General features: G+C 42.5%; 1 protein-coding gene across 4 annotated transcripts in view; it reads left to right on the top strand.

Moving 5' to 3' along the window:
• METTL24 (methyltransferase like 24) overlaps positions 1-21664 on the top strand; it is a 48112-nt gene that overhangs the window by 5887 nt on the left and 20561 nt on the right. For 3 of the 4 annotated variants that reach the window (XM_037391183.1, XM_037391186.1, XM_037391185.1), the window contains exons 2-3: positions 14667-14765; positions 18568-18707. In XM_037391183.1, coding sequence (XP_037247080.1) covers positions 14667-14765; positions 18568-18707 — 239 coding nt within the window. The remainder of the gene's footprint in view (positions 1-14666; positions 14766-18567; positions 18708-21664) is intronic. The other variant, XM_037391184.1, reaches the window with a different exon arrangement.

Genomic DNA, 21664 nt, shown 5'->3' with positions numbered 1-21664 from the left:
AGCTGGATATTGGTTTTTCTTTTGAGTGTGCCAGCTTCTGTGCACGTCCTCTAATAACAGGTAGACAAACTGGAGAGAGTCTCAGTGGGAGGAAAAAGTCATTAAGAGGTCCAGAAAGGCAGGCCTACAGGAAAAGCCTGGCAGAAGTGGTACTTGTTTTGAATAGAGAAAAGTAGGTTTTGAGAGGAATGTGCCAAGACTCTTCAAACTAAAAAAAATAATTTTTTTTGAAGGGCATAATGACTGATTGTTCCCTAGGTCCACTGCAAGTAGGACAAGAAGTAAATGGCTTAATTTTCAGGCAAGATATTAGGAAAATCTTTTAACTCTGCAGCTGGATAAGCAGTGGGAAGACTCCCTAGAAAAATGTGAACTTTGGGTATCCACACAGGGAAGGTCTAGGTATCCTTAGCTGTGCGTCAGGGCAGGGAGGTAGAGTCTACCTTCTGAGGTCCCTCTGTCTACATTTACCTGCTCTGCAATTAGAGGAGGAGTCTGGCAGGTACAATGTGATTAGCAAAACTGGAATTTAGCCTGAGCAATTGTCTAATGTCAGTGTAATAAAAAGAGGTAATGGGGTCTTTGAAGACTGTCAGCAATCCTCGCCCTGGCTTAATATCTCACTAGAGAGACCAGAACCTACTGTAATTGTCCTATGATGACTTAGTAGATCCCAGAGGAAGGAACGTTACTCAACAGCTTTTTTCCCTCCACCACTCGGAGGTCTCTTACCAAATATAAACCGACCCAAAGTTGCTTAGCTTGTAAGATTAGCACAAGGTAGGAACTTAACGGCTTCAGGCCATTAGTACCTGGGGAACAGCTGTGAGACCCTTGGTTGGTTTTTGTTTAAATATTCAGGCTAATAGCACAGGCTGAGGGAGGTTACTGTGGAAGAAAAGAGTAAACTTCTATTGATAGCAGTTTTCAACAGCAGACGACCAAATCTGGGGAGCACCAGCTAGCTTTGCCTGTAAGTAGGAACAGCTGAGGCACCATTCTCTGAGCAGCCAAACAAGGGCAATACTGGGCTTTCACTGTATTTTAACTGCAGATGAAATGTGTTTATGGTAGACCATAAAGAGGAGATGGTAGTGTTTTTTCTCACAGTGATGTCACTTGTGAGCTTGTGAGGTAAATGATCACTCAGAATAACTTTGATTCTTACACAGTTTTTATTACCTGTAATAGATTCTTCCTTCATGAATTTTTGAGAAGCAGCTGGGGGATATTATCCTTCAGAAAGTCATTACAGCTTTAGCAGACTTAATTATATCCAATAATACAGACTTCTTTCAAATACCTACTAAAGGCTTTCTTTCAGCATATAAAAAGAGTGGAACAATTTTTTCTGGGTAGCTCTGGCACACAAAAAGATGTTTTTCAGGGTATATAACCTTTCCTATTGACAGACATAACCCAGGGACTGAGGTGGTAATTTCTACTGCAGATGCCTTGCTCCATGAGGGCTGTTACAGTTGTCCCGTCTTTTTTTGAACCAGGCTAGGTGGTCCACGGGCCTTGAACTAAACATGAATCCTTTACGGCTGTGGTAGCAGGTGCAGAAAACCCCATACTGATCCAGTCCCATTTGCTGTCTTCAGCTCAAACTGTTGAACGGGACTGCTGTTCAGTAAAGACATCCTCTGCTCTCACCTCTTTCTTCACCCCTCCACAGTTCACTGTGTTTGGGGCACTGAATTGTGTTGCCTGGTATATTGCTGGTTGTCAGACCTCATTAACAGTGAATGAGCAGGACCCACGTGCCGTGTACGTGCTCGGAGGAGGGAGGATGTCTTCTGCATAAAAGCAGCTGTCGAGGAGGAGGTGAGCACTTGTATGAAAGTCACTTGTACAGCAAGTCACAGTCTTGTCATGGGAAGAGAGCAAAAGTCCCTGAGAGTCAGAGATGTTGACAACCTTGAAGACTGTGAGTGCAGTTAGTACCAAAAATGATCTTTTGTCACCTTTCCTGTTTTATACTAGAAATAATAGAAGTGAGGACAGTTCTGAATATGCAGCGTTTCTTGTTCAAGCAGTTGTCAAGGTGGCCAAGCTTACTTCATTCTTTTCTAAAACTTCCTTCTTTGCAGAGAGAAGAGGCCAGAAAGAGAGATCTGGGACAAGTAAAATTATTCCAGAAGTCCTTAGGTTTTTCTTTTACATCTCTGACCTTTAGCTGCCTTCCTGTGAGACAAATATTTAACTTTGTTGCTAGTAAGGTTTTGATCCCAGTTTGTTCAGTCAGTTCACATCAACATTTACCCATCCAGCCAGGCAGTTAACAGAGATGTGTTTCTGCTCCAAGGCTGCGCGGTAGGTGCTGACATGCCAGACATCTCTCTCATACTATTTTTACTGAACTGTGGGCATGGTTCAGACTGGGGTGCAACTGATGGATCTTTGGTGTGAACCCAGAGCAAAATTCCAGTGGCCCTTGACCAGGGATGCAGTTCTGAAATCCAGTGGTGAAGAAGAAAACCCTCTTCACAGCTGCCTTGCAGACTTGTACATGTGACAAGTGCATCATGTCTCTTACAAAATAGAAGTAGAATTTGGAGGTTTAGGTAGCGTTAACGAGGGACCTGGAGTCTTCACAAAAGCAGTTTGGTTTGGTTGTGGTAGACCGTGCTATCCTCCTCCTGCAGCCTGGCAGTGATGGCTGTCACTGATGGCACAGCTTAGATAAAAGACTTAACACATAAGTGAGAAAGTTTGTGTGAACCACCACTAATCTCTGATGGCATCTGCAGCAGCCCACTCTTATCACTTGTTCTATTATTAACTTGGAGCTGTGTTTGTCTTGTACCACCGTTCAGTGCTCCAGAGCTGTGTGTGGTGGATGTGAGTCATTTAATCAACTGAAGTGTTTTCTTAGCTAGCAGATACACACCAAGATACTTTTGTGTAAGGTGAAACACTGTCCAGAGCCCTTCTGTGCTTAGCATAAGATCAAATGGCATTCAGTTCAGTGAAACAAGTAAAAGGAGGAAAAAACCCAGGTTTAATTTAATTTTTCTTTCGATTGTGGTATACCTGGAATTCATAACATGCATTACTCACAGTTATGTCGTTTATGCTAGTGTTTCTGTATACATAAATGACAGGGTGACATGCTGTCCTGTTTTGAGTTAGCAAATCTCTAAGGGTAATAGAAACCATGTGTGCAAATGGACCGACGCCTTGGGTAACAGATGAAAGCCATGATTTTGAACTTGCTCGCACGGCAACAACTGGGTCAATTTAAGTAGGAGATGGCGGAAACATTCCTAGCTGTTTATGAAGTATTACGTGGAAAAGTTTGGATCCTCAGTTACATGTGTTCTCCCCTGCTTGATCATCTGTCCCATTTTCAGTACTCTTGTTTCTAAATGTGCCATCAGGCTCAGGTGCCATCAAGAAGGGCGCTGCCTGTGAGGTGCTTAGCGACTGCACCGTCAGGGAATGGATGGATGGGGTGTCCTTGGGTGACTGCTGACCCCCTGAAGAGCACAAGTCCTGAGTCTGGCCCTGGAGGAGCCCCTTGGTGGTTATTTTGCTTTCTTCTTCATTTTATGCAACATTTAAAAAGTAGCCTTGTAATTTATGTCCTCCCTGACACATGTATAAAATACAATAAATAAACCTTTCCTTATGTCTTTGTGCAATGATAAATGTGATTGTTCCAGCAGCTGTTACAACATACACAGCGATCTTGCTTCTCACTGAATTCTTCTCTGTATGCTCTGCAGATAGGAATAAAATGGCTTTGCAGTGTTCTTCGAAACTCGGTACCACAGAACTGTTTTGGCTTTGCAGATCCCAAATCTGGGGGACCCTTGTGAGGAGTGTCTTTCCTGCTGCCATCTCTCCCCATCATGCAGTGTGGGGGCTTCTCTTGTCTTTGGGAATATAGGACCAGGAGGACTTCTCAGTGAGCTGTTAGCTTCTGAAGTTTCCGGATTTTCAGGTCAAGCCAGAATAGTTCTGTGTTCTTGCTGTTGGTTTAGTTGAGGTAGCAAATCACTGTTTTTTATTTTTGTGTGTGTGTGACAGCATGGTCTGCTGGAGAAAATTAACCTAGACAAAAAGTAAGCCAAGAAGCAAACACCAGTGATGTGCCAGGGGCTGGACCTGGTTGGGAAATGTGTGCAGCTGAATATTATGTTAGAACCAGTGAACATTAACATCTTATAGTTTTGTTGTTGCTGATTTAACCTCCCCTCCTTTGCCCTATCCCTCCCTAGCCCTCTTCCTCATTCCTTTCCTAGCAAAGACAAATAATTAACTGGGAGCTTCAAAGTCGGTGCCCTTTCTTTAGCATCCTCTTTCATATTTCACAAAGAGACAGTGTTTGAAATGCTGGTGGGGAGAGATGGTAATGTCTATTGATATGGCATGTTAGAAGCTTGAAAATGATAAGAATCAGTCTGAAATCCTGCTCCCTGCAGAGTTGATGGTACTAGTGGAGGACTGAGATTTATCCTAGATCTGAATGCTGCAGGGTAGGAGCTGCCTGAAAAAAACCCAAAGGGACAATAATATTTGTTAATACTGATGCTGTGTCTCTTTTTGGGCATTCCTTATGGTGGTTCTGCAGCACTGAAACTTCCAATGAAGTGAACTTTGTTTCATCCTGAATAGAGCAAAGCAGCGGCATCTTGTTCCTTTTCCTTTGCTCTTTTGAGAAAATTAAACAAGAGGCAATTATGTGTCAGTTGGCTGCTGCTGAGCTGATGTGTTTCTTCTTAGTAAGATGTGTTGATTAATGGTTTGATCTTGCAATTATTATTCATTATGAAATCTGTAGGAATTCTGGGTACATCAGGAGTTCAGGGTCAAACCATGTAGCTATTCAGCGCTATATTCTTTATAATGCTCAGAATTAGTAGTAAAACATTAGAAAATGCCCTTAACTAAAGGTGATGGATTGTATTTGCCCAAGTCAATCCTCCATGGGCTTATGATACTTGGGTCTATACTTGTCTCGAACAAAAAATATTTCGAAATTATGTGCTCTGAAACGAGCTTGATTTTCTTCTCTGTAAATTGGAAAATAAATGTATCATCTTATACTTAAAATCCTAAGAACTTGTAAGCCAGCTTTCGTTCCCTTTCTAGACATGGGGAACTAATTGCCCAACACACTGTTTTATTTTCCTTGGAAGACTTTTACATAGCTGTAGACTAAGGGCAGTAATCCATAACTGTATTTAAAACAAGAAAGGGAGAATGTTTGTAGACTTTTAAAGTGAGTATACATTTCATTCTGTGGAGCTCCATTACCTTGTTTTATTAACTAACGCTTGTATGAAATAAGGAATTAAAGAAGAAAAAAGTGAAGTTTTGCTTTTTAAGTCTTTCCTGGCTCCCCATAAACCCCAGTATGATTAAGTGAACTGATGGTGGGTTGGAGAGATGGAAGCCACTAAGGTTATCTATTGTAACTTTTTTCTGTCTTACCTTAGGTTTTACGCTATGAAATCTACCTACCTGTAGAAGTCACTCGGCCTTTCGGTTTACCCATGGATAAGAATAAAGTCTACTTGCTTTATGATGTTATAGATGCCTAGTTTTAAATACTGCCTTCTCCTGCTCCCTGGGCACAGAAGGTGCTTCAGATCTCCCTGTAGGCTGGAAGGTGTGGCAGATCATTTCTGTTTAGACATTTGCACTCTGTTTGGATGAGAGAGAAAGCTGCACAATTGTGAAGTGCTCTTATTTGTGTGGAAGCATTAAGTTTTACTTTAAACCACCTTTTTTTTCCCCAGTTCTTAGCCTCAGGCAGAGCCTGCTGAAGTCAGTGGACAGGCTGCCAGAGGCATCCATATCTGTAAATCAGAGTGCTGGAATTTGCACAAAATAAACACGTTTTATCTGGCTAGCTGCATATTTACTGACGAATTCTGTTTGTTGTATGCTGTGCTAGAGGATAATAGTTCGGGGGTTTTTTTTAATTGTATGGATTATGACATCTCCCATATTTCATCAACCAAAGTACTTTGTTTAAAGCAGTTATGAATAGAGGTTGAAACTGTGGTCTTGCCTCTGTTTAGCTAAATTCTGAACTTGATAAGCAATGACCAGTAGTTGCTGTAACTATTTCTTGCTGTTATTCTTGAGTGTTGGCAAAGGCATGCAGGCACTGGAAAAAAATCAGCTGATTGAGTATTACATTGCTTAAAGCAGTTTCGAGAACTTGCTTCCATAAATTTCAATCTGTTCTGGCTCCTGGTTTTATCTCCATCAGATATAAATTATCATACTGTCAGCCTCTGGATTGTGCTAGAATGCTGCTGCCCAATTTATTTATTTTATTTTATTACCATAGCAAAGAAATACCACTTGACTGTTTTTAAAGCCATTTATCTCTTAGCAGAGTAAAATAAATCTTCCTTTCAATAAATGTGTATTTCTCCCTGATGTTGCGGAGATTTCCAGTGGCAGAGCTGTCAGTCTTTGGTTATCTTTGAAGGTCCAAGGAGGGGTTCCCTGGTGCAACGCTGCCCTTTCCTACCTTTGCAGGTCCCAGCTGCTTTGATTGCAGTGGATTTATTCCTCAGAGGTAGTGAGAGTTGGTAGTTATGCTATGTAAATAATAAATTAGATGCAATGCTTTCCGAATTTCTAAGTGCCTACAAATTAATATTTTGGCAGGCGTTCTGAAACACATGCTTCCTCTAAGTCACAAACCTACACCCAGGGTCATGCACAGTAGTCACTGAAGCCCAGATCTGGTGAATTTATGGGTGAGGGGGTGGCAGGTGTCCTCAACAGCTAATTTAAACCTGGTAAGCTGGTTCCCAATAGCTATTTTTTATGGAAGTCAGGGTTTCGATTTGCATTCAGTGGAGCATTAGACACCTAAATTCCTCTACAGAGGTGGCAATGTCCTGTTAATTTCGGAAGGAGCTCTTTATTTTTCCAAAGCCATTTCTTTATTCATAGAAAAATATAAATTCTGTCACTTAAAGTCAGTGCCAAGCATCCTTTTTTTCTGCATATGCTTTTCTTATGATACATTTGTTTGGGAGAAAAGGCACAAAACTAAAAGTAGAGTTGGAGAGATGGGCTTACGTGTGGGCTTTGTGCATGAAACACTGAACCTCCCAATGCATTGAAGTTGTTGGTGTTTTGCATCGAGGTTGCTGGTGTGGCTTGCCTGCCTGTTAGGCCAGCAGTTCCCCCATGAGTGTGAGAGCTGTAATTTGTATGTGTGTGGCTCCATTTCATACCGTCAGATGGGAAATCAGAAGCAAAAGGAGCAGAAAATAAACATGAATATTAACAAAAGGATAGCAGAGGTGAAACACTTGCTGATTGCTGCCTTTCCAGGGGTTGTTATCTATGCATGTTCAAACTGATTTGCTCTACAAGGGTAAAGACTCTTTTGGTTTCAATTACCATGCAGTGGCTCAAAGTTTTTCTGATGAGAACTGAAGTTAGAAAATTGTTTTCTTCATTTCAATGTAAAACTTTGCATTCAAGATGTATTGCTTTTTCCCTTTTCCCTGCTAAGTGGAAGAGTTTTACTTATGGTGCAAACTGCAACCCTGGGAAGCAAGTGCTGTTAAATTGCTCTCAAGTGAAGCCCTCTGGGTGATGCTCAGAGCTGTGTAAGTTGGCTTTTGCAGCAACTGCATCCTGCTCCCAGGGAGATAAATGTGTGCTGTGCTGCAGAGGCTTGGAGGAGGTGATGCATAGAGAACAAGGAGCTAGGGGAGACTTAAGTGCATCCTCGAAGTTCCCTCTTCAGTAAAATAAAACACACATGTCCAGACATAGAAATAATTTGTCATACACAAGTCATGTTGAAAACTCATTTAGATTGGAGACATCCACTTATTAATGCAGAAAACACTTTTGTCACAGGACTGTTTTCCATAGGCAGGGTTTACTCTGTAGCCTTGCTGCACAGGAGAGCCTGACTGTATGTGTTACGTTGCTTCCTCATCCTGGCACTTCCTCAGCCTAATGTTCTGCCATCACATCTTTGGATAAGTTCATGGAGCACATCCTCCTGAAAGATATGTCAAAACATACTGAAGACAGGGAGGTGGTTTGGGACAGCCAACATGGCTGCACCAAGGGCGGCAAGTTGCGCCTGATTAATCTAGTGGCCTTGTATGATGGACTGACTGCATCAGTGGACAAGGGAAGAGCTACGGCTGTCATCTACCTGGACTTCTATAAGGCAGTGATACGACTCCCCACAACATTCTTAAATCCGAATTGGAGAGATACGGGTTTGATGGATAGACTGTTGGATGGGTAAGGATGGATGGCTGTGTACAAGAAGTTATAGTCAATAGCTCAGCGTCTAAGTGGAAAGCAATAGCAAGTGGTATCCCTCAAGAGTCCATACGGGGACCAATACCATTTACTTTGAGCAACCTGATCTAGTAGAAGAGGTACCCCATGGCAGGGGGTTGGACTATGTGATCTTTAAAAGGTCCCTTCCAACCCAAACCATTCTGTGATCCTGTCACACAGGGCAGTTTGTAGTGCAGGGGTTTGTCTGTGGGAGGGACTCTCTGTGTGGCCTGTTTATTCCATTGCACCGACCCGACCCATACAGCCGATGGAGCAATCCCTCGGTGGCTAGGTATGGAGACGACTTGCGCTTGCCTGCAGTGTTGTCAGAGATGCCTCTGCTCTAGATAAACTCAGAAAAGTAAGAAATGGGGCAAGGTTTCCTGTATTAATTTGTTTTCAGTTCATTATGGACTTTGTGCAGCACGTGGAAGTTTAACTGGTGGAGTGGAAATTCCCAGTTCAGGTGGCTGCAGGGCTAGGTGTCAGCTGTGTGTCCCTGTGATACTCCCAATGCCTGATGCCTGGGAGGGAAACCAATGCTCTTCTCAGTACAGGCACACACATACAAAGCAGGAGTGTATGCAGCAATTTCTGCAATATGGTTTCTTAAGCAAAAACCTCATGTTTAAGAAAGCCAAACTGCAAAGAAAAATAGAAAATAATAGTAATACAAAAAAAAAAAAAAGGAAAGAAACAGTTCAGACATGTAGGATGGGATACCTATAAAGCCAGCCACATTAGAAATTTATTCATTCAGAGCTTTAAATATGAGTCATAGTCACTTTGTAAACCTGTATTTTAAATTACAGCTTACTGAGCCTGTGCGTGTCCCCGCCACTTCTAAATTAACGACGTAGCATACATGCTTTTACGAAGGTACCTCTTGTGGCCCTCAGTATGGTGCTGATTACATTTAGCTAAAGGGGATTGTATTAATTGACCTTTCTCAAGGAGGTCTTTGCCAAGGCTGAGGCATACTTGTTCTTTCCTATTGACACCTCCACTTTGAGGTGGAGTTTGTTTTGACTTGTGCCACATATTGCTGCTCCAAACATAAAACATTTGGAGTTACTCAACCTTGCTGAAGAATAAAGTGCAATTAAGTGTTGCTTGAGGCTCAGAAATAAAGAGTAGTGTCAGCCCTCTAAAATACAAGTTTTTCCGCAGCGTGGCACGTATGATAGTGTGGTCTGGGGTTCCTCTTCTATGATGTTGAATGTCTACAGTGTAGGTACTTCTGAGCCTGTCCTCCAGGCTTCCTTTGCGGGCCATGGAGAGACATGGATGTTTCCAGTGCATGACTCATCTTTCTTATTTTAGACCTCTACTCTATAGTGAGATGAATCATTCCCTTAAAGAGCCTGTCTGCCTCATCTTGTCCTGTCAGTTAACTTAGCTTCCCAGCCCGCTGTGGGAGCTCGGTCCTTGGTTGTCTGCACTGCAGGAATGTTTTCTCATTCCCGGCTTTCCCTTGGAGTCGACCGGCTAATTGCCTCTGAAACTAAATGTGGGCGTTCACGAGGGATTGTTCATCACTGGAGCAGCTCTGTGTTGTCAGCGAGAAGAGCAGTGTGCCAGGTTTGGCCGCCTCCACCCTCAGCAGCCCTCCCACTCATCTTGACAGGCTTTGCACTTGTTGCGTGTCCCTCGTGAGGCATGCTGGCATGTCCTGTAAAGCCAGTACTTGGGTGGGCTGCACATGCTGCTTTCACTATTTAAGGTACTTTTGAACTGGGGGAAAAAACAAAACAACAGGCCCACTACAAAATAACGTGCTTAAGGCCACAGGTGCTTCAGAGGGAGCCCTAATAAAATGATGTCCAAGCCCTGTAAATCATATCTAGGAACAATCTACTCTTACAAGGGTGAGCCTTCCGGAGTGCAATCCAGCAAATACATGTTTGCCTTGTAGATGTCTGAAAATTTGCAATTTGAATCCCACCCATTGCATTTGAAACTGATAAAACCCCTGCAAAACTTTACCCACAAGCAAGCTCTGTTCTGCTGTAGCTTTCCACAAAGGGTGAGTGTGATGGTACACAGAGTACAGCCAGAATGGTTGGAAGTGAAGATGTGTGTCATTTGTTTCTATGACTAGCAAATATTTATGGCTATTGATGGAATTTGTTGCCACAAGTACTTTCCATTCACATTTGGTCCTACCTCAAATGTAAAAAATCATTGTTGCACAGTTTAATCAGAGGATTTAGTATTTCCTCCTTGATTAAGACATCTGTGTATGTATTGACAAGTCTTTTGTCTCTTTATTGGAAGCAACAGACCGCTTGGCAGGACAATGGGGTTCCCAAATTTTTGTTTGTAAACATGGCTAATATGTTTCTGTATTTTAATAGGCTGCTAAAAAGGAAGGAAATTGAAAGGAGGGGAAGAAACAGTTACTGAATTAAAAAAGGTGGAAGTATGGAAAATGTACTTTCAAACGTAAACAGAAGGGAAGGGAGGGGTTGGGCTGTTTGAATTAGTGCACTGAAACTAGAATCGATCTGGAAAGAGTTTAATGATTTATGTATTCAAGTTTATGCTAAGAAAACCAGAAATTTAGCAAACCTACAATTTTATACCTGCTCGTTTGTGAGTCCTTTGCTTATGTTGATTTAAACTTTCTATTATGATTTCAGATTTTTAGGATAAATGATACCATATGTTTACTACAGATATTAAGTGATTATTAGATGACTATCATAGATGGCTGATGAGAGAGAAAAATCTGGAAGGGTGTGGTCTCCAGAGAAGAGTCACTGTGGATTACTGTCAGATTGGTTTGAAGGAAACATCAGTCCTTATCCTTGTGATGTACCTGGGAAAAAAGTCAGACCTTCAAATGCATCCCGGTTTTCCTAACAAAGCAATGGCATTGCCTTAAGATTTTCTTCGCTCTGTGGTTATCTCATGTGGTGAAAATTTAGACATCACTCCACATTAACGGTATCTGGTATCCATTACCCTTCTGGGGCACCTGAAGTCAGTCTCTGACCATTGCCTGTGATAAAGTCTTGCTGAAGTCTGATTTTTCTTACAATGCTAATTCCAGGTAACGTGTCTATAAGTGAAAAAATGTATATAGAGAGATACTTCAAGATAATTCAGTATGCTGTTTTTTAAGGGGCATTATAACTTCCCAGGTACTGTCATCTCTTTATATTATGGAATCAGGATATATTGGTGTTTGGGAAACACCGTCATGGTGTCTCATTGGAAGTCCTTACCCTAGGGACAAAGCACACTGATGGCGATAGCCAGAGATGCAGAATGTCCAAACCATTTTCTGGCTCTTCCTGGGTGACCTTGGGGAGGTCTGTCTGAATGTCCTATCCAGAGCAGCATAATATGGACTCTAATACCTCCTCTGCTCCTCTTGTGCACTTGCTGTAGAAGCCGCCTGTGAAAGGAGCTGCTCCACAGCTTGCTTTGTATAGCAGCCTCAGGGGCCTGCTCTTGCTTATTTACTCTAGAGGTTTCTGTGATACAAGGGAGAAAATCCAACTCATGATGCCACAGTCAGGTTGCTCTGAATAGACAAAATTGGGAAGTCTAGAGGGAAAAACTCCTTAAAATAAGACACATGCGTTTATCAGGAGTAAACCTTATTTTCACAAAGCAGTTGGTTCACAGGGGTTGGGTGCCTTTTATCTGTAGAGTTAATTTGAGAGGGCTTATGTGGAAACACTATAGAACAGGCTGAAAATTACCTGAAAAACTATAAACAAAGGCTACTGATGTACATAGGGAGTAGCTTCTTCAGGGGGATATTTTGTGAGTCCTGAACATACCCAAACTGCATCACCAACATCACTGACTTACCTGCTGGGAGGGTGTACCTTGTCCAAGAGATGTACTGGGTTTTCATCGTTTTCATCCCTCTTTGTCATCTGTGAATCTTATTGTAATGCAGCTATTGAAGCCCCCCGGAGGGGTGTTTAGTAGGTGTTAGGAACAGGCATCTCTGATGTATTCATTAATGAATGGAAATAGGCTGCTGCTTAGTAAGGAGCCAGGGCCCAAGTGTGAAGTTTCAAAAGCTATTCAAAAGCAGTGCCCTCAAACAGGAGCTCGGGTCTGATCTCTTTCACAAAAGTAACATTTATGTAGTGCTCCTGAATTTAAAGAACTATATAAAAGGTTGACCTTTTTCTGATTTTTCCCTCTTTTGGGGGGGTGGGGGTGAGTGGTGTTTAGTCTTCCTTTTTATGTGTTTATTGATATATTTTTGGAGTCAGTAGGAAGGCAGTTCGTCATCTTTAAGATTTTAAGAATCTGAGAGTAAGACACAGTAGCTCTTGGATATTGCACTCTACTGAAAAAGAACCTCATTCACGTGGTTAATTATAGGGAATTTTTTTCTTTTTCTTCCCTGTCAACTCTGTGCAGAGGGAATTCTTGCTGAGCAGTGCCACAATGGCCACCCTGCAATTCCCCTACTTAATGAGCTACTTCTCACACAAATAGAATTCAGAATAACTGGGCACAGATGTTTAGGTGTCTGGGTTTTGTGTTGGTTTTTTTTTTTTTTTCCCTGAAAATGATTGTCAGTCTTCATTTTCATTTCGGTTTTCAAGCCTGTTGAAACAAAAGCATTACTGACATTGCAAACGTTATTCAGCTGTGTGAACTGTGACTCATTCTGAAAAATTACGTGCATTTTGCTCCCCAGCATGCACCTATCCTCCTGCTGTTAGCTGCTTGCAGGCTGCCTCTGCAGTCAGCGGGTCAGGGGTACGTGCTGCTGCAGGACTTGCTAGCTTGCTTCCAGCCTTGTGCTATGCAGGGTGTAGGAACCCATGTTTGCTGCAGGCAGCAAGTTTCAGGGTGGGAAATGCTACTTTTGTCTGCTGGGGAAAAAAATATCTCAGCATCTCTTTACAGTAAAAAAAGCCCAAAGAGCAAACGCTAAAGGAACAATAAACCTCACACAGACTTTCTGGCTCATGTTCACTCCTGACTATGTTTACTTAGGCTGCAAAAATATCAATTCATGGTATCGGCTCAAGGCAAACTCCATCTGGTCTGATGGTCCTCTTTAATCATCTCTTTTTTTTCTAGTTTTGCCGCCTCTTTTTCTTTCCTGTGTTCCTCAGAGGATCTCCACTGTCACCATGTTGGCTCTTCTTCTGGCACCACAGACTGGTCTTGTCTGGGGGCTCAGCACCTTGCCTCTCTGATCTGCTTCCATCCTCTTCAGTAGCTATTTCCTTTATGTTTTCCAGGGCTTTGTTTGAAATACAGTGCTGTGGGAACCTCAAATGAGGTTCCTGTTTGGTATGTTACTGAATGTCAGGATAAACCTGTGGGGGAAAACCCCCATCCTCTTCATTATGGAAGCTCAGTTAATTGGGGATGATTAAAGGGAAGCTTGATACTACCTGCCCAGCCATAGAAGTGACTTAGGGCGCCTGAAGATGAAAAGCCATGAGGAATCAATCTTAATTTAGTACAACTTAACACCGTGCTTGTATTTTTATCTACTTGAGGGCAAGAGATAACACATCTAAACTTCCCAGTGCGACAAAAGCGGGCAGAATTTGGAGAAGGTGGAGCAGATGGGAGCGCGGAGCCCCGTTGTTCTGTAAGCACATGTCTGAAAGACCTCTTCTGTCCCACTCTATGTGGGAAGTGTTGCTGGAAAAACTGACAGGATCCCTGTGGTTCAGAGCTGAGGGGCCTCAAAGGGAGTGCAGAAAGCATCCACCAAAACTGCTTCCCTGCGGCTATGAAAATGAGGAGTGATAGGGCTACGGACAGCCACATGGATGTTTTTTCAGGAAAACAAAGAATTCTGGTATATCTTGTCAGGCAAGCATGGGAGAGGAAAAAAGCTTTTCTTAAAGACCTCAACAAACTTTCTTTTCTATCAAATCTGTATTTTAAAAAGGGAAAGATTGTTTGCAGACGTTTCCTTTGGTGATGATGAGTGCAATTCAAGTTCTTGTTTCAGAGGACATTCAAGCAGAGATACATGGTAGATATAAAATTTGAAGTATTTTACTGTTTTCAGATGTTTTGCTAAAGGAATTAGTTACATCTTGGTTTTCTTCATGCACTTCTACAAGCCAGAGCTTACTTGGGTGTCCTAGAATAACTGTATTGACACATGTATCCTGGATGAAGAGCCCTTTCTTTCTGAATTACCTACATCTGCTTTCAAAGCTGATCATAATAAATCATCGTTAGATGGTCTTTCACTGTAGTTCAAACCCTACTTTATTCTGAAATTACTTTCATGTGTAGACAAGCCCCTCAGAAACTCTTTTTATTTGAAATTAAATCTCCTTAATTTATTAGCCCTTGCATTTTGTGCTTGTACCAAGAAATGAATCCTGTTCCTTTAAAGTGTTTTTTGTATTGCTTTGCAGACTGTAAGATGGCACATTGAACTACAGCCATGGGCAAGTCAGACTCCTTCCCTCAACTACGAGGCCTTGAGGTTCTTGAAGTACATTAGCACTTCTCAGGTAGGTTTTTTATTTCAGCCTCTGTTCAGAAAACAGTTTGCCTGGTACAGGCTGTGCCCTCTCAGATAAGAAATTAACCTTACACCAAACTGGTTTTGGAACTGCTTTATTTCTAAAGGTGCTTAACCTAGCAGCAATGGTCAACATGGATGTAAAGGTCAAAACACAGGGTAGAAAAAAAATGCATTATTTCCTTGGTTTTTATTTCCAGATGGGTTTATCTCCTGACAGGAGTACACTATGACTGAAATTCCAGACATGGTTCCTCTCCTGCTCTCTTTCTCGCTCTCTGTCAGACACAGAAAAATACAGAGCACTCTGTAGCAAGAGGACTGTGTATTCTGCCACTCCAGCTCTCAATAATAATGTGATAAACAGTCTAATTTTAGGTAAAAAGGATGCATTTGAGGTTCCCAGTAAAATGAGAACAGGGCAATGGTCGCTAACTTGGACAGGTTGTCCCAGGAACACCAATAGAATCCTGATATTTTGAGGACAAAAATGATGACCTGAAAAATCAGTGTTCTTATGTGCTTTTTCACAGGTGACATTTTCAAATCCAGATTGCACTGACAGATACTTCTGGGGTTCAGCATATACAGAAATTGAGCTGTCATGTCTTAATGGAGGCATCACTCCTGCACAACAGCATTTACGCATACATTTCCTGTAATAAAAAATGGAAAAGGTGCTGGATGTCCACAGTTCTGACAGGGCAGCTGCTTTCGATACCCAGGTCTATCAGCAGCTGACTCTTGAATACAGATTTAACTGCATCATCACTTACACTGGACAACAGCAAAAAGCCTCAGGTGCTAATGTCACTGAAACATCATCCACATACAAAATTCTTTGTTAATGCAATGCTTTCAAGGCTGAGACAAGATTAATTTGAAACACGTCTAAAAATATGCTGCTGTGCTGATGGTGTGGTAACTGGGAGGGTAGCAGAGTGTTCACTTATCCTCCCACTTGTGGGTACCCCTGACTAAATGCTCAAGAAAATGACATTGTTACCTCCACTCATGCCAGCACTGAGAGGGCAAGAGGCAACATAATGCATGTGGAGACAGCAAGAGATGTGTGTAGCTTGTTTTGTTGTACAGAACTTCAGGCTGCTGCAGTCATATTAAGCTGAAAACATCCTTCATCTTGGTGACTTAATAAACAGTGGCAGATGCTGCTAAACTCCACTAGTTAGGTCAAAGCCTACTTGGACATCAATTAGCAGAGAGTTTATTGCTTCTGACACACTAATCGAGAAGTTTCTTTCCCAGAGGAGCTGACCCTGGTCAGGGGGACGAGCATAAGTGAAAACAAAAAATGAGAGGAATCCTTGTTCCTCACCTGGCAGATGTTATAGGATTATTAACTGACAGGATAACACCATGACTGGTATGAGCACTTCTGGAGGTGGGATCCTGCTTACGTAGATGAGCATGGGATCTCATTTTCCTTGTTTGCTGAGCAAGTGGCTACTGATCACTGTGCCTGAGTTCAGCTCCCTGCCATTAGTGTAGAATGGCTTGAACTGCTGGAGGGGGAAGATGCCATGTCAGCAGGGTCAAGGTGCGGCCAGAAAACCTTTTCCAGTGCTGGTAACTAGCGATCCGAAGAGCCACCTTATATGTGCTGTTGTTTGTATCATAGTAGCGAGCAGAAGCCCAGAACAGGATGTGAGCTCAGTGCGTCAGGGTCTGTAAATCACGCAACAGACTGGTGATGGTGCTAAAGGCAGGGTTCAGGTTTTTTTATTTTTGATAGCAAGAGCTATTAAGTAGCAAAAGCTTTGAAAATTGCTCCAAATTCTGAGTGTTATAATTGCTCATAATGCCGTGAGTCAATTAAGTGGCAGCACTGCAGAATCTTACTTTTCTGTAGAGAGCACATTATGCTTCTGTGTCTTAAAATTAGTGCTCGTTATTGCAATGCCATTTATTCCTTGGTTGTTACGTGACTGAAGGGAAATGGGTGGTGGGGTGCAGTGCAAATCATTGCTTAAAACTTAGTGAATCCTGAGAGCAGCAGGAAGAGATGCTATATTAGCTGGTATGAATTTCCCATGGGAATTATGAGCTGAGCAGGAGCAGGGAGGTGGTGATGCAGCATGCAGTTCTTTAGATCTAATGCTCCAGGTAATGGATCTTTCAGAGCTTAAGCTTCTTAAAGAATGAGAGTTTTGTTTACTTATTATAAGGCACATGGTGGAGAGTGCCTACCACAGCAATGGCTAGTGGTAGCCCAGTTTTTACTCTCACCCCTGTGTAAAATTGTTCCATTTCTGTGGTTCCAGGTGGGGCAGGCCTGTGCTTCTTGGGTTGGCTAAAACTGCGGGCTGAGCCTGGGTAGTCTGCTGTAGAGGAAGGAAGGAACGAGATGAGAACAGTCAGTTCAGGGCTGATGTTTAACCTGGTTTTGTCTTTGCTGCTGTTCTTCCCACCATTTTATTGCTGGCTTTCTGACAGTGCCAGCTCCCATCCCTGCAGCCAGGGCTGGTACTGGGCCCAAAGAACAACTTTTCATCATGATGGGTGAGCTGGGTTCCTGCAACTCTTCTCAGTCTTTGCTTTCCTATCTGTGTGTTAGCAGCCTGTGCCCTGCAACCCCTGAATTTGATGGCGGGGCTGCACATGATTTGAAAAGCCCTTCAACAAGCAACTGTAAGCTGATGCTGGTGCAGCATGGCACAGCCTCTCCTGGGCAGAAGTAGCCACAGCTTTGGTGCTTACTTCTTCTTCCCGTTACCTCCTTACCACTGCTACGGTGACAGCTGTACAAACTGCACTGGCTTCCCATCGCCTGCTGTGCCCTGCGTCCTGAACGCTGAAAGGCTGCAGCACCCCCAGCTCCATGCCTGCCTTTTCCAGAGCGGGTCAGGAGAACGGGATGGTGCAGAATGGTGTGGCAGAGCCTGGGGGTGAAGCGCTGGCCCAGGCTGCTGGGTGGGTAGGCAGAGCTGGTGCTGCAGGCAGGGTCTCCTCCGCAGGGTGTCATTCCCAGGGCTCTGGCTTCATTGGCTCGGTCACCGCTGTATTTTGGCTGTTGCAGGCTGCTGCTCAGCTGCTGGCAAAGCTGACTTCACCTCTCAGTTAAGTGATTTTTGACACTTCCAGGTTTCTGATGAATCTAGAACATTTTGGTCCTTGCTTTCTTGGTCTTTACAAGGACTTTGGCTTACAGTGTTCCTTCCTGCAGGGTCTTTATCTCTTTTATCCTGGCTTTAGACTCTAGATGTCTAAGCCAGCCCAGCACAGACAGAGGTGCTAAGATTCCTCCGTTTAGTTAAGCACTTACTTCAATCCCTTCGTTGTTGTAGAGGGGATGGATTGGGGTAATGTCCCTTCTGGAACTGAGATCCAGGACGCTCTAGGTAAGGTATACAGTGTATATTGCAGTGACACTGCAAATTGTAATTGCGATCTTGAATCATGACGTGATTTTAACATTATTCAGGATGCAAAATCCACTCCGAGGTTTGAAAAGAAAAAAGTTAAACATTTTAGTGCTGAAATAACTTATTCTCAGGGAAAATTGATTTGTGGGTATAGTACTAATGCTTAATTATTTGCTTTTCAAACTACATTGCTCTCTGGGTGATTATGTAAGCCTTAAATCTCACCAAGCAGAACAGATGAACAAGGAAAAAAAGTCATCAAATCTCCATAGCTGTGTATCAGATTGATAATCAGATTTAAATGAAACCAATTAACATTTTTTCTGCTTTCCACTCTTTCCCCAGAAGGCAAATTAAAAACAAATTAAAAATCCTGTCTTAAAATGAAACATCCTTTGGTTTCAACAGATTTCATGTGAACGCATGAACCTGAACAGCCTGAGAGAGTACTCTGAAACCACAAAGAAGCCCTGGTCGATCTGTCTTGATGAGAGGTTTAGCCTCATTCATAGAATTAGAAGCAAGCAATGCCGTCTCTATTCCCTTGGGTAAGTGCTAGCTGTAAAAGAGAGCAAATTTTCATGACACCAAGCTTCAAAAAGCTCTGTAAATGCAACACAGTCTGCAACAAAGTTGTCTTTTGAAATACATGCTTAGTTCGGGTGTGTCTGTTATATGTTGATTTGCTTCTGTAAACTGTTTTTAAGGAAAAAACCTTTCTCCATGAGGGTTTTTGTTTTCCTTTGCCTTTCTAATATCGGTATGGAAACAGATGGCTTAATGGTGAGTAGTGAGTGGTAGTTCATGTAGAGGATGATGAAAATTAATGAGATAAACCATAAAGCCTACAACATCTTCTATGAGCAGAAATGACTTGCATAATTGTCAGGTACTTCAGCAGCATTACTTAGAAAACTTCATTAACTACCCCTGGGACAAAACGGTTCATTTCCATATGAGAGTGTGTTTGCTAAGCACTTAAGGGGTGACATGTGCCGAAGTGCTAATAATAAAGGCAGTTGCAGCTTTATTTAAAAATGTTTGTAGTGTTTATGATGTTTACAGCACTTGAGATTGAGGTTTTCACTCATCACAGAACAATTGCTTTCACAGGTAGTAAAACCACAAGTGCAGCCTGTTTCCCTGCTAATAAAACACTCTTTCCTGGAAGGCTGACGGAAGTCAGTTCTTACAGTTTGTCAGGCATTTTTTTTTTTTTTTTGTAACTTTTGCATTACCCATGAGTGTGCAGGTGCATTAGGAAAGTGATTGCTGGGGTCTGGAGCTCGTTTTACACAGATCACCACATGACTGCTGCCTCCTGATAAAACTGTCTGCTGTCCTGGGAGCCAGCTTTAGGTCAGAGATGTATTGAAAGGCTTCATGTCCTTAAACCAGTGCAGTTTATTTCTGTGATTTTGCTGCTGTGGGTCTGACAAATGGTGGATATCAAGGAACTGTGTCGGGGTGGTGTTTCTCAGTGATAAGCAGTTAACACCAGCAATTAATGTAAAGTGGACGCAGAGTGCGCTGCAGTCCAAGGGAGTATTTTCTGTTAATTTGGGTGGGTTTGCATTTGGCTCAAGTTTATACTGAGCTGTAAAGGCCAAACACCTCAGAGGGTGAGGGGCTCTCAGGTTTTGTTCAGCTGCATTGCTCTGTGGCAGAACAACAATAACATGCCCTTTAAAGACAAATCACGTATATGGAGAGCACACTCCTTTCAACTACTGTTGCAAAGAACATTCAGACCACAAAAAGCAATCTATTTCAAATTCTACTTAGCTGGTTTTAGTGCAAAGTACAGGTTTACAAGGTTTTCTGTTTGTTTTTCACATTCCCATGAAAGTTAGGAGAGATGCTGTGTTATACTCCATGCTCAGGTCCAGACTACCTGCTTGACTGTACAGTACTGGCTCATTGCCTGAGGCTCCTGGTAGTAGGGAGAGGCAGGCACATTCGGGTGGAAAATCAGCTAAGCTAAATAACATTCTGGAGGTAGGTATAGCTTTCCTTCGATTATAGAGGAAGTCTGGTGTAATGTGGCTGCTGACTTTAGATGTTTTGGGAAAGTATCCAAAGTTCGGTGGAATTAATCTAGACCTTCAGATTGCATGATCATTAATATTAGACCTGAGCTCATGTATCGTGTCCCTCTTGCCTTTTGCTATGGACCAAGTGTGGGCTGAAATGGTATTTTTGTTGAATTGGCCAGTAGGCACAACACAGAGTTGATTTCATCTGTACTAGTAAATGCAGATTTGGCACAAAACTGGCCACCCAGAGGTAATTTGCGAACGGTTTTGAATAAATCTGAGTTAGTGCATGTATACCAGTGTTCTATATGTGGTGCCCCTTTGGGTATGGTACAGGGAGCCTGAATGCCAGATTTGCTGTACTGATAGAACAGTAGGGCTTAGCAGAGACTGAAATTGATGTTGGCTTTCCCATTAATCATCAGATACACATGTGCAGTAAGTACCCAACTATGATGCATCACATGAAGCAGATAAAAAGTAAAAGGGAAATATTTGATGTTGAGGAGGGGTAGTCTTCAGTCCTCCGGTTTACTTCTGCAGCCTTTGGAGCTTGTTGCTGCATAGTTCTTTTCTCAGACTCACTTTCTTTAGTTTACGACAGGCAGAAAAGTAATTTTGTTCTGAGTAAGACAAAAATCCCCTTTAAACATTTCTGTTATCTCATACACTTCATAACAAGCAAAGGGGGAGCAGCTGCTTCCAGTGAAGAATACACCCTGTGGAGAGGGTGGATGGAGGACAAATGTGAAAGTTCAGTGTGTGTTTTACTGGGAATCCTGAATTAAATCCATATATCATTAAAAATGGAACAAAACACGCTGCTTAGGCTTTGCCTTCTTGGATGCTATAGAAGAGGTTACTTTTGAATGGGAGCAAGCAGCATCTGAAACATCTGGAGATCTTTTTAGATTAGTATTAGTTGCTTCCCCTACTGAGAATCAGCAGTGTTTTTGCTTGGGGACAGAATTTCCCAGTATGATATGTAATTGCAATATGCATTAGTGAGCTCTAGTTATTAGTGCTAAATCTCCTTAGATTAAGCTAAGTCTGTTACAAACACCACAGGCAGGCACTCAAGCTGAGATAATATAAATGAATAGGATTTCAGAAACTTACCAGTTGAGACTTAGAGAGTCTTGCTGCAATACTGTATAAAAGCCCTTTCAGGTGGATCTCAAAGTGTAGGGTCTTTAGGATCCAGGCAGGGGATGCTTCTTTTTTTCCTGAGCTGCAGAGCTTGATTGTCTTCCTTTGAGAAACAAGGGGAGGAGGGGGAACACAGAAAGGGAAAGCTGGATTTGAAACATGCATGGTTTTACAGCTCTGTCTCTTGTGGCCTCTGTGGGAGCTGGAGTACCTGCAGTTATCAGGCTGGATCAGCTACAGGTGTCCAGTAGAGCTGTGCTGGAGGAGACAAAGCATCTTTTGTACTGCCTGTGTGCTGGCTGCACGCCAGGATGACACGG

The sequence above is a fragment of the Falco rusticolus genome, chromosome 6 (assembly GCF_015220075.1).
Source record: "Falco rusticolus isolate bFalRus1 chromosome 6, bFalRus1.pri, whole genome shotgun sequence".
In the NCBI taxonomy this organism is placed as follows: Eukaryota; Metazoa; Chordata; class Aves; order Falconiformes; family Falconidae; genus Falco; species Falco rusticolus.
The sequence above is the reverse complement of the archived record's forward strand: the minus strand, read 5'-3'. Positions and strand labels throughout refer to the sequence as shown.